Source organism: Mustela putorius, unplaced genomic scaffold, assembly GCF_011764305.1.
Source record: "Mustela putorius furo isolate JIRA1106 unplaced genomic scaffold, ASM1176430v1.1 tig00003942_pilon_pilon_pilon, whole genome shotgun sequence".
Classification (NCBI taxonomy): domain Eukaryota; kingdom Metazoa; phylum Chordata; class Mammalia; order Carnivora; family Mustelidae; genus Mustela; species Mustela putorius.
In genome coordinates, this window is record NW_025422087.1 from 5635790 (window position 1) to 5650479 (window position 14690).

Here is a 14690-nt window from a genome sequence, read left to right on the forward strand (position 1 = left end):
CATATTTGTATTATAATATACAAATATACTCATAATACATATAATACAAATATACATATCTGTATTGTAATAATACAATTATAGAAATTATACAAATTAATTCTCAAATTATTTGTTGATCAATTCAAAACTCTGTAAAAGGCATATTAGTAACCTGCATGTCTTAATTTCTCAATGGTTAACTTTTTCTGGTAGGGGTTACCTTGCTTCTCTTTCCCCTGGAAAAAGAGGCCGGGATTTATGTAAGCTTCTGACCTGGTTCCTTTGCTCTGTTGCTGTAACCCACTACAGTGCATAGTCCTCCTGCACAGGGGAAGCCCAACTTCCCAGCATGGCCAGCAAGACCTTTGGCTCAGTGTTGAGCCCATGATGTCCCCTGTCCCCCCAGTCCTTTGCTCTGCCTAGTGGCAGCTCTCCCTCGCTTGGTTGCCTCCTAGGCATCCTTGAGAACTCAGATCAGGCATTTCCTGTTCTAGGATGAACTCCCCAAGCTCCCATAATATCCAGGCATTTCCCTTAATAGCATCCTACAGCTCGTTTTCCATGCACAGGCAGTGTTTGTTGAGGGAAAGAAGGAAGGGGAAAAAAAAAAAATCATCTTAATCATTGAAAGGGATTGCCTCAAGCAACCCAAATTCAGAGGCAGGAAGAGCACTATAACGGTCGTGATAAAATGGACTTGTACCAAAAATCCATTTTGAAGCAGGAATGAAAGACTATAAAAAGAATGAGGCTCAGAATAGGAATAAGACAAAAGAGCAATACCTTAGGTTTATGTGGCTTTATAATTTATAAATTATTGTTAGAATTATTCATCTTTACTGCCTGGCAAGGCAGGCACTGGTATACTCATTTTACAGATAAATTGGGGCTCAGGGATAAGTATCTGCTGGATGCCAAAGGCCCCAGATAGAAAGTACAAAGAGCTCTCCCAGCTCCTGATTCGGGGTGTGGGCCACAATTTTACAGCTTGCCTAAGAGGGGACAAATGGAAGATATTAATAAGAATTCACTTTTGAAATTCTATAGACTCCCTGCTCTGTTTTTTAAAAAAATATTTTTCTTAAATTATGCTATGCCAATTAGCTCAGCCATTTTCAGATAGTAATCTGTTATTGGGTGTTATTTTCCTCATTTAGATGCCACTACTAAATCCCAATTTAGACTCATTTTTTTTAATAACACCCACAGAACTCTATACCTTCTATGTGCTTCACCACCATTCATAGCTATCAAATTTGAGAGTCTAGAATGTGTTATATGTGTTCCATTATACGGATAGGACTCCTCTCAAAAAATTCTACTTTAGTTCTTAATTTTTAAGCAATACCTTGCATACGCACTCAGGATGTTTACTTTGATGCCTGTTCTGTGTCCTTTGACAAACTCCTATTTTTAAACGTCACCTTCACCTAAGGTCCTACTTTCTCAAATAACCCTTTTGCAGAGAGGGAGTAGTTGTAAATTGCTTTCTAAATATGTTGCCAGCAGTCTCTGATGAGTACTTCCTCTCTTTTCTTTGCATCCAGGTGGCTAATAGCTGTGTCCTAGCCTAGAAGCATTCAATTGTGCCTACTATGTGTAAGGTAGTTGCCAAGAATATGAAGATAAAAGGTCCTCAACATTCTGGGAAAAACTGTCACACACACGCGGGGGCCAGGAGAGACGCAATTGAGTCTGTGGAGATAGAACAATTACATTGGCCATCACAAAACGCAACGTTCCTGCCAGAAACCTCTCCTGGTGAGGAGAAAGGTATCATACACCCATCCCTGACCATTGTTTCCTTCTTAGCCCAAAGATCTGTGACAACTTTGGCCACAGTCACTTACGTTGAAAGTTAGGAAGAGGGGCGCTGGGTGGCTCAGTGGGTTGAAGCCTCTGCCTTCGGCTCAGATCATGGTCCCAGGGTGCTGGGATCGAGCCCCTGCTTTGGTCTCTCTGCTCTGTGGGGAGCCTGCTTCCCCCTCCCCCTCTGGCTCCCCCTCTGCCTGCCTCTCTGCCTACTTGTGATCTCCGTCTGTCAAATAAATAAAATCTTAAAAAAAAAAAAAAAAGTTAGGAAGAGATGAAAATTCGCGATTGCAAATCTGACAATACGACTTTCTCTTCAACCTACTCGTCTTTTTGCTTCTCTCTCCAGATAGATAAGACAATGCTCAAGAAAGCTCACTGTGAGCAAGGACTAGAGGAATGCACGAAAGTAAGAATCCATATTACTGGGAACACGTCTCTGCTTTCCGCACCCGGCCCCCCAGCCTGCCTGATGAAGCGCTCGCCCTACACCTCCAGCACCTGTCCGCCCCCGCCCCCCTCCGAGCTGCCGGAAGTGACCCGCGTCTCCATGGCGACGCGTCACAAAGCAGCCGCGAGCCCTGCGCAGTGCGCAGCACCCAGACCAGCTGCAACAGAGGGCACCGTCACGGCCTCTTTTGAGCAAGAATGGCACAGCCTGGGCCCGAGGCCGCGTGCCCCTCTGGGGGCCACAAGATTCAGCCAAGTAAGGCTGCAGACCCTCCGGCTGGCGGGGCAGGGGAGGCGGGCTTTTTTCCTGGGAACGGAGTACGCTAGAGCAAAGGCTGCTTTTGTCTGCAAGGGTGTTTGCCTCTCTCTTATGGGTGGGACTCAATTCATGATTAGTCTTGGAGTCAGAGAGAATGAAATGTTCATGACCTTGTCCTTCTACAGCCTTTGCCAAAATTTCTGCAGATTCCCTCCCGAAACCATTCAGGTGTTTTTAACCCACCACTCCCCTCCAAGAAGTGCCTAGGAGGAGATGTCAGAAAGGAGGGAATAGTGCCTTTCCAGGAGAACGAGGTCAAAGACAAAGAAGGTACAGAGGTCAGACGCTCTGAAAACAACAGACCCAGGGTAGACCTGACCCCCACGCAGTATCTAGGAATAGCACAGAAGGCAGGACCCCCTTAGTGGATCTGCAGAGGCAGCATCCCCCCCACGTGGCTACAGCTGAGGCTGGGAACTTGGCATTCAGCTGCCACTTCCACCTAACCTTTGTTGATTTCTCTTTCAATGGAATTTTGCATTTAACAGAGGTAGAGCTTTTCGTGCTAATTTCGCATTCAAAGGCAGACGGTTTACACAGTCAGCTTTTTGTGACAGTGGAGGGAGAGCCATTCTAGCTGTGACGCGAGTGGCCTGATTACTGTGTAGTCAGCTCCATTCCTGGTCTTTCTCATGGCAATAATCACCCACTGCAGCCCTCTAGCTGGGTAATTGTGGTTCCGTGGTGGCTACAGAGCAGTTGGGAACGGTTCAGCAGCAAAATCCCTAGAATTGTAGACCAGCCAGAAAGAAGGAAATGCTTATTTTCAGTCCATTCATCCCTTTGAAAATTAAGGATAGAAAATGAAAATACTTAATTCATACAAAATATATTGAAAACACTTTCTATATTTCTATATGATTTATATATTTCTATATGATGACCAGGCGAAAAAGAGTGGCAGGGAGCAGGACCTCCTTCCCAGGCTTTCCCCACTACATTCCTTTTGAATCTCTTCCTCTCTTTCCAGCCACCTGTCTGGGTTTCTTTCACTGCTTCCTCTCCTCCTTCTTGTCTGGGGAATGTGAGAGTCATTCAAGATTAGTTCTACTTGATTTATGACCTCCGTATAGTGGTCATGTCCTACCAAAGGCTTCAAGTCTACCGAAATGTGCCATTGGATTTCTAATCTATCTCACTCACTCCTAATTTTTGAACCAAAGTATCCAGCTGCCTATCAAACAATTCCATTTGGATGTCACAGAAGGGCCTTGAACTAATATGTACAAAATGATACTCCTTGTCCTCCTAGACTTTGCAGGCCCATTAGAAGGGTGCCTGCTGCTCAAGGGAGAAGGGAGGGCAGCTTCATTGACACCTTACTTTGATCAGCAAGGCTCATTGATTCTGCCCCAACGATCCCCTTCCCATGGGCAAGTTTAACTCTTTCTGCCCCATCTTGGGGCCCTACCAGGCACTCTGTGCCACTCCATCTTCCACTACTAAAAGTGTCATGCTCCAAAAGGTGGGACGGAGGTGTCACTGCCTAGCTTTGGTCCAAAAATAAGGTGAGGTTGGCAATGATTACCATGGGGTACTTGCTATTGAACTATATTCTTAGATATGGGCTTGTCATTGCTGTTACTAGTCTGAAGGACCACCATTAATAACCATGAACGGATGGCTTGGAACAAAGGAAATGTATTGTTTCACATTCTGGAGGCCAGAAGTCCCAAATCAAGGTGCTGGCATGGCTGCATTTCCAACAGTAGCTTGGGGGCAGAAGGCTTTCTTGCTTCTTGCAGCTTCTGGGGGCTGTCAGCCTTCTTGTGGGCTTCTCACTGTGTCTGGACCTCAACGGTCACATCGCCTACTCTTCTGTGTGGAATCTCCCTCTGCCTCTTATGAGGGCAGTGAAATGGCCTTTAGGGCCGGGCCCGCCACTAATCCAGCATGATCTCCTCATCCAGCTGTGTCTGCAAAGGCCCCTTTTCCTTATTTGGTATCATTCCCAGGTTCTGGGTTTTGGACGTGGATGCATCTTTTGGGTCCCTGTTCAGCTTACTCAAAATGCTTGAATCCACCATTCCCTTTAATCCTCCCAGGTTTGCAAGGCGAACTTAGAATTATCAAGGACTGTTCATACCTGCCCACCTATAGGGCTATTGTGGAGGATACGAGTTTCTATATGCGGAAATGCTCTGTAAACTGTCATATAATATGCACAGGCTAGTTACTATTTTATAATATTTTCAAAACCTCATAATACATTTTCATAATTGTGACTACCTCCAGCGGTGGTAAAGTGCCAGGGTAAAGTGGGGCAAACCAGACCTCGCAGACCTGTCTTCTCCTGCCTCGCTCACATCAGGCCACTCGCCAGGTCTCAGACTTTCACATCTCATGCCCCTTCCTCTGAAAAATGCTTCACTTCACATCCTTCTGTGGTCCCTGTCCAACTCCTACTTTAAGCCCTGGCTCAGAAGCTACCTATTCTATGAAGTACCTCCAGGACCCACCCTCGATGCCCATTCTCTCATCCAGCCAGAAAGAATGGCACCTTCTGTGGGAACTCCCATGGCACATGGCATAACAGCGAGTCTCTTAGCTTGTACTCACTGGAGATTCACTGTCTCCTTACTTACCTGGGGGTTCCCCAAGACCAGGACAGGATCTCTCTGTCCTAGGGCCTACCAGGGAGCTTAGTCCATGGGAGGGGTTCCGGACTTGACTGTAGAAGGAACAGAAAATGAAAGAAGGTAGAAACAGGAAGACAGAATCCTGAGAGAGGTGGACACGGAGTTACAGGGGAAAACACCGAGGTACTTAATGAGAATAAAGGCAAAAGCAGGCAGTGGCACATTCTGGAAATCGGTGTTTTAGAATATTATGATTATAGATTTTAAAGTTATTATTTCTGTTAATGAAGAGGATTAATTCTAATAACATTGTATTTTCAGAAGCTGTGTCAATGGAAGTAGGAAGCACAGACACAGAGCTGACATAAAGACTTTCAGTAAGAAAAGTCATTAAACAAAAAATTGCAGAAAGATGTACCAGCAATTGTGCATCTTGTCATTCTAGCCATCCAAGCAGGTTAGAATTAGGGAGATGGAAGATCACATGGTCTCTGGTCCTATAGGCAGATGGACATGGCCTCTCCTGCACCTGATGCCTTCTGGAATAAGATCTTAGCAATAGGAGGCTGTCCTCAGGAAGTGGAAAGGCCCCAGATAGGGACACCTGGAGGTGGATCTGGCTTGCCTGTGTGATTGATGGGGAGATGTTACCTGGATGTTGTATTGCCAGGGTTTTTGAGGTCTGTTGTGGGTCTAGCAGGAAATTGGTCTGGCCTGGGTTAGTGCTGTTTGCTTTAGGAAGGAGAGAGTGAAATGATTTGTGGTCTCTGGGCAGAGGATCTTTCCTGAGCCTTCCAAGAGTCTCCCTCCGAGGTTCAAATCAGGTTAGGGGAAGGTTTCTTTTAAGAGCAGCTCTGCCTCCCAATTTCTTCCCACTTACTTGTCCGTACTTGGAATTCTCTGAACGAAGAACGTTCGATTCTACAATTGGAACAAAATGCTCGAAAGCACGAAACGACTCTCACTAAAGCAGCGGCGTCAGAGAAGAACGTCGTTTCTTGTCGAGTGGGTTCTGGGCGGGGACATCGGGAGTGTGTGTGAGCAGCAGCACAGAGTGGAGCGTGCGGGGGCTAGACTTTTGTTAGACGGGGGAAGCTGGTGGAGGTGAATCCCAGCCAGAGAGAAGGCGGTGGGGAAACTGTCACGGAGCAGCAGGTCCAGCTGCCTGGCTGCCTGCAAGGGCCTGTTAAATTGGGAACAAGAGCTGGTTGGGAGATGAGGAGATGAGACAGAAAGAAACACACAGACAGCAAAATCTAAATGTTTGGTCAGGGCCCCATATGCTAGGCAGTGCATAGAGATTTTAGGATTCTTTGGGAACTGAAGATGGATTCGAGAAGAATACTTTATAGCAATTGTATTTAGGATGCGCAAGTGGGAACACCACAGGCAATGAGGTGGCCGTGGGGGTCTAGCGGAGAGAAGCTAGACCCCAGACCACAGACATGAAGTTTCATGTCTGAATACACTTTTATTTATGTAAAAGCGTAACAGGTGAATTTCCCAGGTAGGAAGAATGAGAGAACAACTGAGTTAAATTTAAAATCTTTACTCCCAAGAAGTGGGGTGGCACTTTGTGGACAATGGGAGGTTAGGGCAGTTATATTCTGTTGTTGTGAGCATGTGCCCCAGGGTTAATTCTCTGTGTTTGTGGACCCAGTCCCCCACATTTGCCATAGGCCATCCTTACCCCCTGCCTCCTGGAAATCCCTCCTTCCTGTGGCCTTCAGGACACCACGTACTCTTGCTGACTGCTCTCCTCTGCCGGCCTCCTCCTCTGATTCTCCTTCTCCCCAACCTCTTGACGCTCGTATGTCAAAGGCCTTTGGACTGGTCTCCTCCGGCCCTGCTCCTCTCTTGATCCCACCCACGCTCACCTGCGCTGTGGAATCTGGTGCCGTCATGAGCAAGAATCCATTAGAGCTTCTCCTGATGAGTTGGAGCGCTTTCCCGTAGGACACCATTCTGTGACAAAGAGAGATGATGATGAATTAGGAGGCCACTTTTGTAAAACAAGATGGTGAAAACTAAAACCCAATGTCAAAGTATTTATAAATCTCTAGGTCATTGTATCAGCAGATGTTAAAGCATGGGAAGAAACCAGCACTGTTGTTCACATGGGGTGGGAGGAGGGCTGAGGAGGAGAGTGACAAGGAACAGAGGGAGGAAGGAGAGAGGAGCATGTGCCCAGGATAAAACGGGACATGTGAACCTTGTGTAAAATCACGTCATGTGTGTATAGTTGGATCTTCTACAATGTGTGGGAAGCTGGTCACTAAAGTCATAGTGGGCACCTTAAAGTGATAACAGGTCAAAAAACTTTCTGTTTTATATTTTTAGGGGTTTCCTGAACACTTTAAAATAGCATGTATGAGTTATCAGAAAAAACAATGGACCTGTTTCTCTTTAGGGAGGAACTCAGATCATTTGATTGAGCTTTCCCCTTTCCTATAAGAGGCCATAAGTTGGCCACTGTTCCTTTAGACTTTCAATCACTATCCAAAAATTGTTTTCTTTTGCAAAATTATTTTAATTATTAAAACAACATATAATGGAAATATTCTGGTTTGCCACATTTCAAACTGGTTTGTCGTCTTTTTGACAGGTGACACCACCTGGGATTCCTATGCCACCACCATGAGGACCGCATACACACCGAAGACCGGAGCCGTGCCTGCTTTAATTCGGTAGATCCCAATTTGTGTCGGGTTGATGTACACACCTTAAACTGTTCACCAGAATTCTATTATTCCAAGTCCAAAGCCAAGAGAAAGAGTAATCAGAGAAGGCTTATAAAAATGTCTGCACGAAGAGCCTATTGCATACACGGTGCTTCTCCAAGCACCAGATAGCCTCCCCCCTTAAGACAGTATCCAGACCTCTTACAGGAGAACTAAGAAAAGGAACATATGGATCCTTCATAAAGTCACTGTAGGTCATGCTTTACAACAGAGCCAGTATATAGGTTAACGGAATTGTGCTACCTAAACGTGGAGTATGAATTGAATCTATTACCTAGTACCTAGTAGGCAGGTGGTGACTATTGAATGAATGGCCAGATGAAGAACAGTTAGCACTTCTATCACCAATGCTGCTCTGGGAAGCTGGATGGCCATAACCCGCTCACCCTGATCTTCACTTCTCCACTTACTGCTTCCTCAGATGGCTTGCAGCTTCTCCATTTCCACCTGAATTGTGAGTGGTGAGAATTTCTGTCCATCAGCTGCCTCTTTAAGCTCGTTAGTGGGTGAGTGAGAGTGGGGGCAGGACAGCCCTGTCATCATTCCTTGCATCCACAGTGGGTGGGAAATCAGCATGGAGACACTTCACCTGCCTGTGTGAACTGTTTCCAATAAAGAGGATCTTTTCACTCTAAGAGTTTGAATTGTTGAGAAGTCATATGGGGTATGGGCAAGACGTGGCTGAAGAGTCAGGCAGAAATGGGTTTTAGCCTCTGCTCCATGCTCCTCCCCTTACTATCTCTTCTACCTTTGGCAGGTAACAAGCCATCTATGGCTCAGTTTTGTGGTTGGTGAATTTGGCGTGATGATCCCTGCCTCAGGTGGTGGTTCTGAGGATGAAATGAAGGCACTAGAACAGTGCCTAGCATCAAGAAGTTACTCAAAAATTTTCATTAATTTTTCTCCCAGCATAATATCTGATAGACTTTCAAACACTACAGGCCCACAAGACTCTTGATGTCTGACTTCCTGGCTATCCCACTGAGTTACATTATGTCCTCTAACCGGGAGATTTATCATCTCATGGTAATGATCATGCCAGCTTCCCAGTCAGTAACAGTTGTCTCAAGAAGAAACATTTGGGATAAAAGCCAAAAACAAATGGGTACTAATGGAGTCTAGGTCAGTGGTCTTCAAATTCGCGTATTTTTTAAGTTCACGGAAAACTTTTCATTATAAATTCAAATGATTCTGAAAGACGAATTGCATAGCCCATCCTATACATTGACAATTTAAACTAAAACTATGAAGTCATTAAAAAAATATATAGCCAATGGGTAACCTAAACACCTTAACTTACCGATACTTACTATGATCTTTTTAAAAAATACACAAACTCTTCTTCAATAGACCATTTATTTCATTCCTTTTGCTTCTTGAGCTCTTATTCCACTCCACTTCCTGCATAGACTCTTACCCTGCTGTAATATATTTTGTGTTTGAAAGCAATTTATTGATCACTGCATTATACTTTGCTGAAACTATTTTAGTATATTAATTAAAATTAATTTTTAAACATGTTATGTGACCCTATGTATTGAGTTACCGTAATTATTTTTAGTACACAGTTGCTCAAAGCAATAAATATATTACAAATGTTAATAATTACTAAACACAAAAAGTAAGCTCTTTGGAATTGTAACTTAACGAGATAAATGTGACTGTTCTGTTTGCAATTAATTTATGTATCCAGTTTAAAGTGTTATTTTTGGAATGGAACTGCATTCAGCATCCATTTTTTTTCTACTTCTCATGCTTATTTTTCAATTTATAAATTCTAGTGTTGAGCAAACTGGTTCATGTAAATAAGTAGATGTGAATGAAAGGAGTTAAGTGTGGTGTTGTCATTCAAGACTTTGAACTCTTTCTAAGTTATATGCCAGAAATTATAAGGCGGTTTTTATGACTGAGCAGCTGACAACTTGGTTGGGTTAGTCTTTTGGTTTTATTGAAAGGAAATAATTAGATGATATGCCATCCAGTTATTGAGTTATTCCCTAACTCATTTTTGGAGAAGTATTCTGAAAAGCTACATCTTAATACGTGACTATTAAATTACATCAGTTGTTCTTTCACTTGGGAGAAACTTGTTTAATATATATTTTCCAATTTTGTTGAGGAACAATTGACATACATCACTGTATAAGTTAAGACATACGGTGTGATGGTTTGATTTACATACATTGTGAAATGATTGCCACAATAGATTGAGCTAATACCCATCTTCTCTTATAGATACAAATGAAACATTTACTATGCATTTAATGAGAGAGAAAGTTCTACCTGTTGAAAATTAATTGATCTGGCAAGCCAGCATGTACTGCCATATGTCATTACATATTTTACAATATAGATAAAATGAGGAATGGCTGTACTGGATTAAATATTTCATAATATGTTTGGGTTAAAAAAAAAGACTTAAGTACCCAATTGAATGACGGATACAAAAATCTGAAGGAAAAAAATAACAAAATTTTTGTGTATCGGTTTTACCTAGTGAATCTTTCAAATTTGCTAATCTGAGAAAAGATCCGAGTTGTGTTCCAAAGTATCAGGATTGCCATCCTGTACTACTTCACCTGTTCAGAGATACTCTTCTTTCTAGCTAATGACATGTCCTAGGGATTGTTTTTTTAAACTGAAAAAAATCTTTAACTTTAAATGTGTGGGGCAAAGAGTCATTTGAAGCACTCTGTATTCTCTGCTCTCTTCTCAGAGGGTTCTCCTTAAAGAGGACTGAGCATTCTGTAATGGTTAGGAAATGAAAAACTGGACATTACTCTTAGCCACAGAACTCTACAGTGTACCTAAATTCAGGACATCCCCACATTGACCACATGTCCTGGTTAGAGAAATGCACTCCCTCTGTCTCCCCTTTCCCCATGCCCTCCTCACCCTCTCAGACCTCCAAAGGCAAACCCAAAGTAAGGGTATGGGATTTTAATGAAACTGAAGTCATCAAAAGCACATGAAGATTTTCCAAAGGCAACACAGCACAGATAGCTTTAAGGGAGTTGATTTTCAGATCTCCATCTCTCAGTGCACTCTTTCTTAACATGCCTCTGCCTGAAAATAAACCTCCGTACCTACCCAGGGGCTTTCTGTCCCCCATCTTTCTCTCTCCCTTGTATCATGGTTAGATATTATGACTTCACTTTCATTCAGGACCACAGTCCTACCTGAGCCTACACATCTGAACGATAAGTAAAATAGTCCATCATCCAGATGTATCCCACTTTCCAGATGTTTGGTTTCTTAAAGACAGTACCTCGGCTGTCTTTAAAGAAACCCAGGCTTCTTTAAGTCCAACACAGGCTTTTTTAAAGAAAAAGCCAATATGAAATATTTTAGATATACACAAAAGAATATACAATAAATTCCTAGCCATTATCCACCTATAATAATCAACACATTGACACTTTTTATGTATACCTTCCACCCGCCTTCCCTCTGGATAATGTTGAAGCAAATTCCAGGCATTATATCATTTTAATCCAAAATATTACTTTTATGTATCTCTAAAAGATAAGGGTGCCTTAAAAATATGCAACAATACCTTTGTCTCAGCTCAAAAAGAAACAATTCCTTAGTATCAAATGGCCAATCAGCAAATTTTCCCCAATGTCTCATAATTAAAAAAAACAAAAATGAGTCAGTTAGAAATTAAATCCAAATAAGTTCTACACATTGCACTTGGTGATGGTTTTTCAACCTCCTTTAATGCATAGGTTCCTCCTCTTTTTCTTTTCTGAGAATTTCTTTGTTGAAGAAACAGACATTGTTTTGGATTTTTCTGATTTCACTCCCACTCTGTTGTTTAAAATATTCCTCTTTTCATGCATTTCCTATAATCTACTATTTCAAAGACTTCATCTGATTCAAGCTGAGTGTTTTGATGAAAACACCAGATAGGTGTTATGTATGTCCATCCAGGGCACAAGATAGCTGATGGACCCTCCTCTTGAACTGTGGGTAAGAACTGGTGACCATTGCTTGAATGCATAATTTCATTACGGCCTTGCAAACTAGTGATATCCCAGTTCTTCTGTATCTTCCTTTTATTACTTGAATACTTTCATAGAGAGAAACATTTCTTCACCAAGCATTTGATTACACTGAAGTACTATTTATAGGGGAGAGTATCTGCTCTTTAAAAAAATTAATTGAAAAAATTACTGAATTTCAGATGGCTGTTCTTTTAAATTCCATTTTAGTCTTCCCATACGTTTGTGAAGAACTGTCCTAAGGCACAGCTCAAAAAGAAACAATTCCTTAGTATCAAATGGCCAATCTGGGAATTAAATTATTTTCAAGGGAATCTGGAAATTAAATTATTTCTGGCACCAAGTGTTGAACCAGATAATCTTTAAAAAAAAAAAAAGTTATAAGCAAAAGTATTTGATATGTGTACTGCTGTGAGATTTGGTATTTAATCCCTTATTCTGATTTCCACTATCTTTTCCCATAGCCAAAAAAGTATCAGAAGACTAGGATATACATATTCTCTTAGTGACCCTATTCCCAATCAGACACAGTACAATGATGAGTATGTTTGGAAATCACATTCTAAAGAAGATTTGGTCAAAATTGGGACTTCAAGAGGAATCAGAAAACACAAATGTCACCCCAGTCAAGTAAGCTAATATCTACATATCTATTTAATTTAATACTGTATCAGTAATCCATAAGAATGAGAGTCTAAATATATCCCAGATTCTTCATCTGTAGTTATGGTCCTTCTTATACTATTTTTTGCCTACCTTCTCATATTTATTTCTAACTACTTCTTTCTTATCATCCAAATTTTTAAAAAGATTTTTTAAAAATTGAAATTCACAGGGCATAACTTTAGCCATTTTAACATGAAGAATTCATTGACAATTAGTACATTCGTAATGTTCTGTAACTACCACATTTATCTCATTCCAAAACATTTCTATCATCCAAAAGGAAACCCCACACCCATTAAGAAATTACTTCCTGCTTCCTTCTTCCCTAGCCTCTGGCAATTACGAACCTACTTTCTGTCTCTGTGGATGACCTATTCTGGATATTTTTTATGGAGAATCATACAATTTTGACCCTTCATGTTTGGTTTCTGCACTTAGTATAATGTTTTCGATGTCCATCTACCCTGTATCATCTATCAGTGCTTCATTCTTTTTTATGGTTCCCTTTTATGGTTGAATAATTCTCTATTGTATGTGTATACCAAGTTTGTTCATTCATTTTTCCATTGATGGACATCTGGGTTGTTTCCACCTTTTGGTTATTGTCAATAATGCTGGCACTCACAAGTATTTGTGTTTGGCATTATGCGTTCTCAAACTCCAAGATCTTTTGTCATCTTGTTTATCTAGAATCCCTTCTCCTGTCCACCAAAGAAACGTATACATTCTTTAAGATGCAGCTTAAAGAGAGCTGTCTCTAATTCCCTTCTTCTCTAGATGGAAATAGACTCTCTTCTGAGCACAATATACCCTTCTTCTACCATAGAAAGCAATGCTCAACTATAGTAAAGGATTTCATTTACTTGGCTTTCCCTTGGAAAGGCACCTGGATGCAATCAATAGACATTAGGTGGTAGAATGGGAAGGATTTGGTGACTGAAAAGATCTAAAAGACAAGGAAGAGAAAAGAATGAAGGATAACGTTTCTGGTTTTGGCTTGGATGGCTGGGTGTAAGCTGTTGTTTTTTGCTGAGCTGGAACGTGGGAAGGACCAAGTTTGATGTGAAAGGGCATGGGAGAAATGTGAGTTCAGCTGAAGACATGTTGATTGAAAATTTGTCCAACGAGCAATTGCATGTACAGGTCTGGAGTCTGTGTGGGAGAGGAGAGCTGTAGATGTAGACTTGGGAGTCATTAGAACATACATACCCCATTTAACTTGGTTCTTCATGGCACCCATTTATTTTAATGAATTTACCCCTTAAATATTTGCTTTGAGATCTTAAAATTAAAGAAAAGCAATTAGTTACAATATTATACTGTGTATGTATACATACACACACACACATACACACACAAGCATTTATTTTCCCTTTAGGTGTGTTGAAGGCTCCCAGCCAAGGAGAGATAGACTGATTGGGTGTCCTGTGCATTCTCAGCCAATGGGCATAGTGAGGCAGATGGCCCTGTACACTTTCAAACAATGAGGGTTCCACACCAGGCTGCAGCTGCTCCAGCACGTGAATGCTCTTCCCCTCGACCTGGATTGAGGGCGTGCTGCATTGTTTACTCTGCTGAGCCCTCTTGCTCTGCCATTTATTGTTTTTGTTGAATGGTTTTGACTGTGGCTCAGGGCCTGAACTAGGATGAGACTAGCAGATGCTCCCGCTCTGCTAACAGACAGGATTTGCTTCTAAAGAACAATTGTCCTGGGAGTTAAAATGTAGACTGGTGTTGGGAGCTCCTTCCAGGAAAGGGTGGTGAGAGGGGCGCCTGGGTGGCTCAGTGGGCTAAAGCCTCTGCCTTCCGCTCAGGTCATGATCCCAGGGTGCTGGGATTGAGCCCCGGGCTCTCTGCTCAGCAGGGAGCCTGCTTCCCCTTCCCTCTCTGCCTGCCTCTCTGCCTACTTGTGATCTCTGTCTATCGAATAAATTTAAAAAAAAGGGGGGGGGTGGTGAGAAACAAGGGCCGGCTGATATATTGGTGAAAATAGGGATGCATCCAAGTGTGGGCAGTCAGGTGGAAAACAGGCTAGGGGTGGGTGAGTGTTGCCTCAGAGGACTAGCACTACCAGGATGGGGATACAGATGTGTGTGCCTGATGAAGCCCTGGGTTCATCATCCCTAGGTTTGAGGTA

General features: G+C 42.3%; 1 protein-coding gene across 1 annotated transcript in view; it reads left to right on the forward strand.

Moving 5' to 3' along the window:
- The first annotated feature begins 2348 nt into the window (after nucleotides 1-2348).
- The window catches only part of TEX26 (testis expressed 26), a 31615-nt gene continuing 19273 nt past the window's right edge, over nucleotides 2349-14690 (forward strand). Inside the window, exons 1-3 of the mRNA XM_013047009.2 lie at nucleotides 2349-2500; nucleotides 7748-7829; nucleotides 12352-12517. Of these exons, the coding sequence (XP_012902463.1) occupies nucleotides 2443-2500; nucleotides 7748-7829; nucleotides 12352-12517 (306 nt within the window). The 5' untranslated portion in view covers nucleotides 2349-2442. The remainder of the gene's footprint in view (nucleotides 2501-7747; nucleotides 7830-12351; nucleotides 12518-14690) is intronic.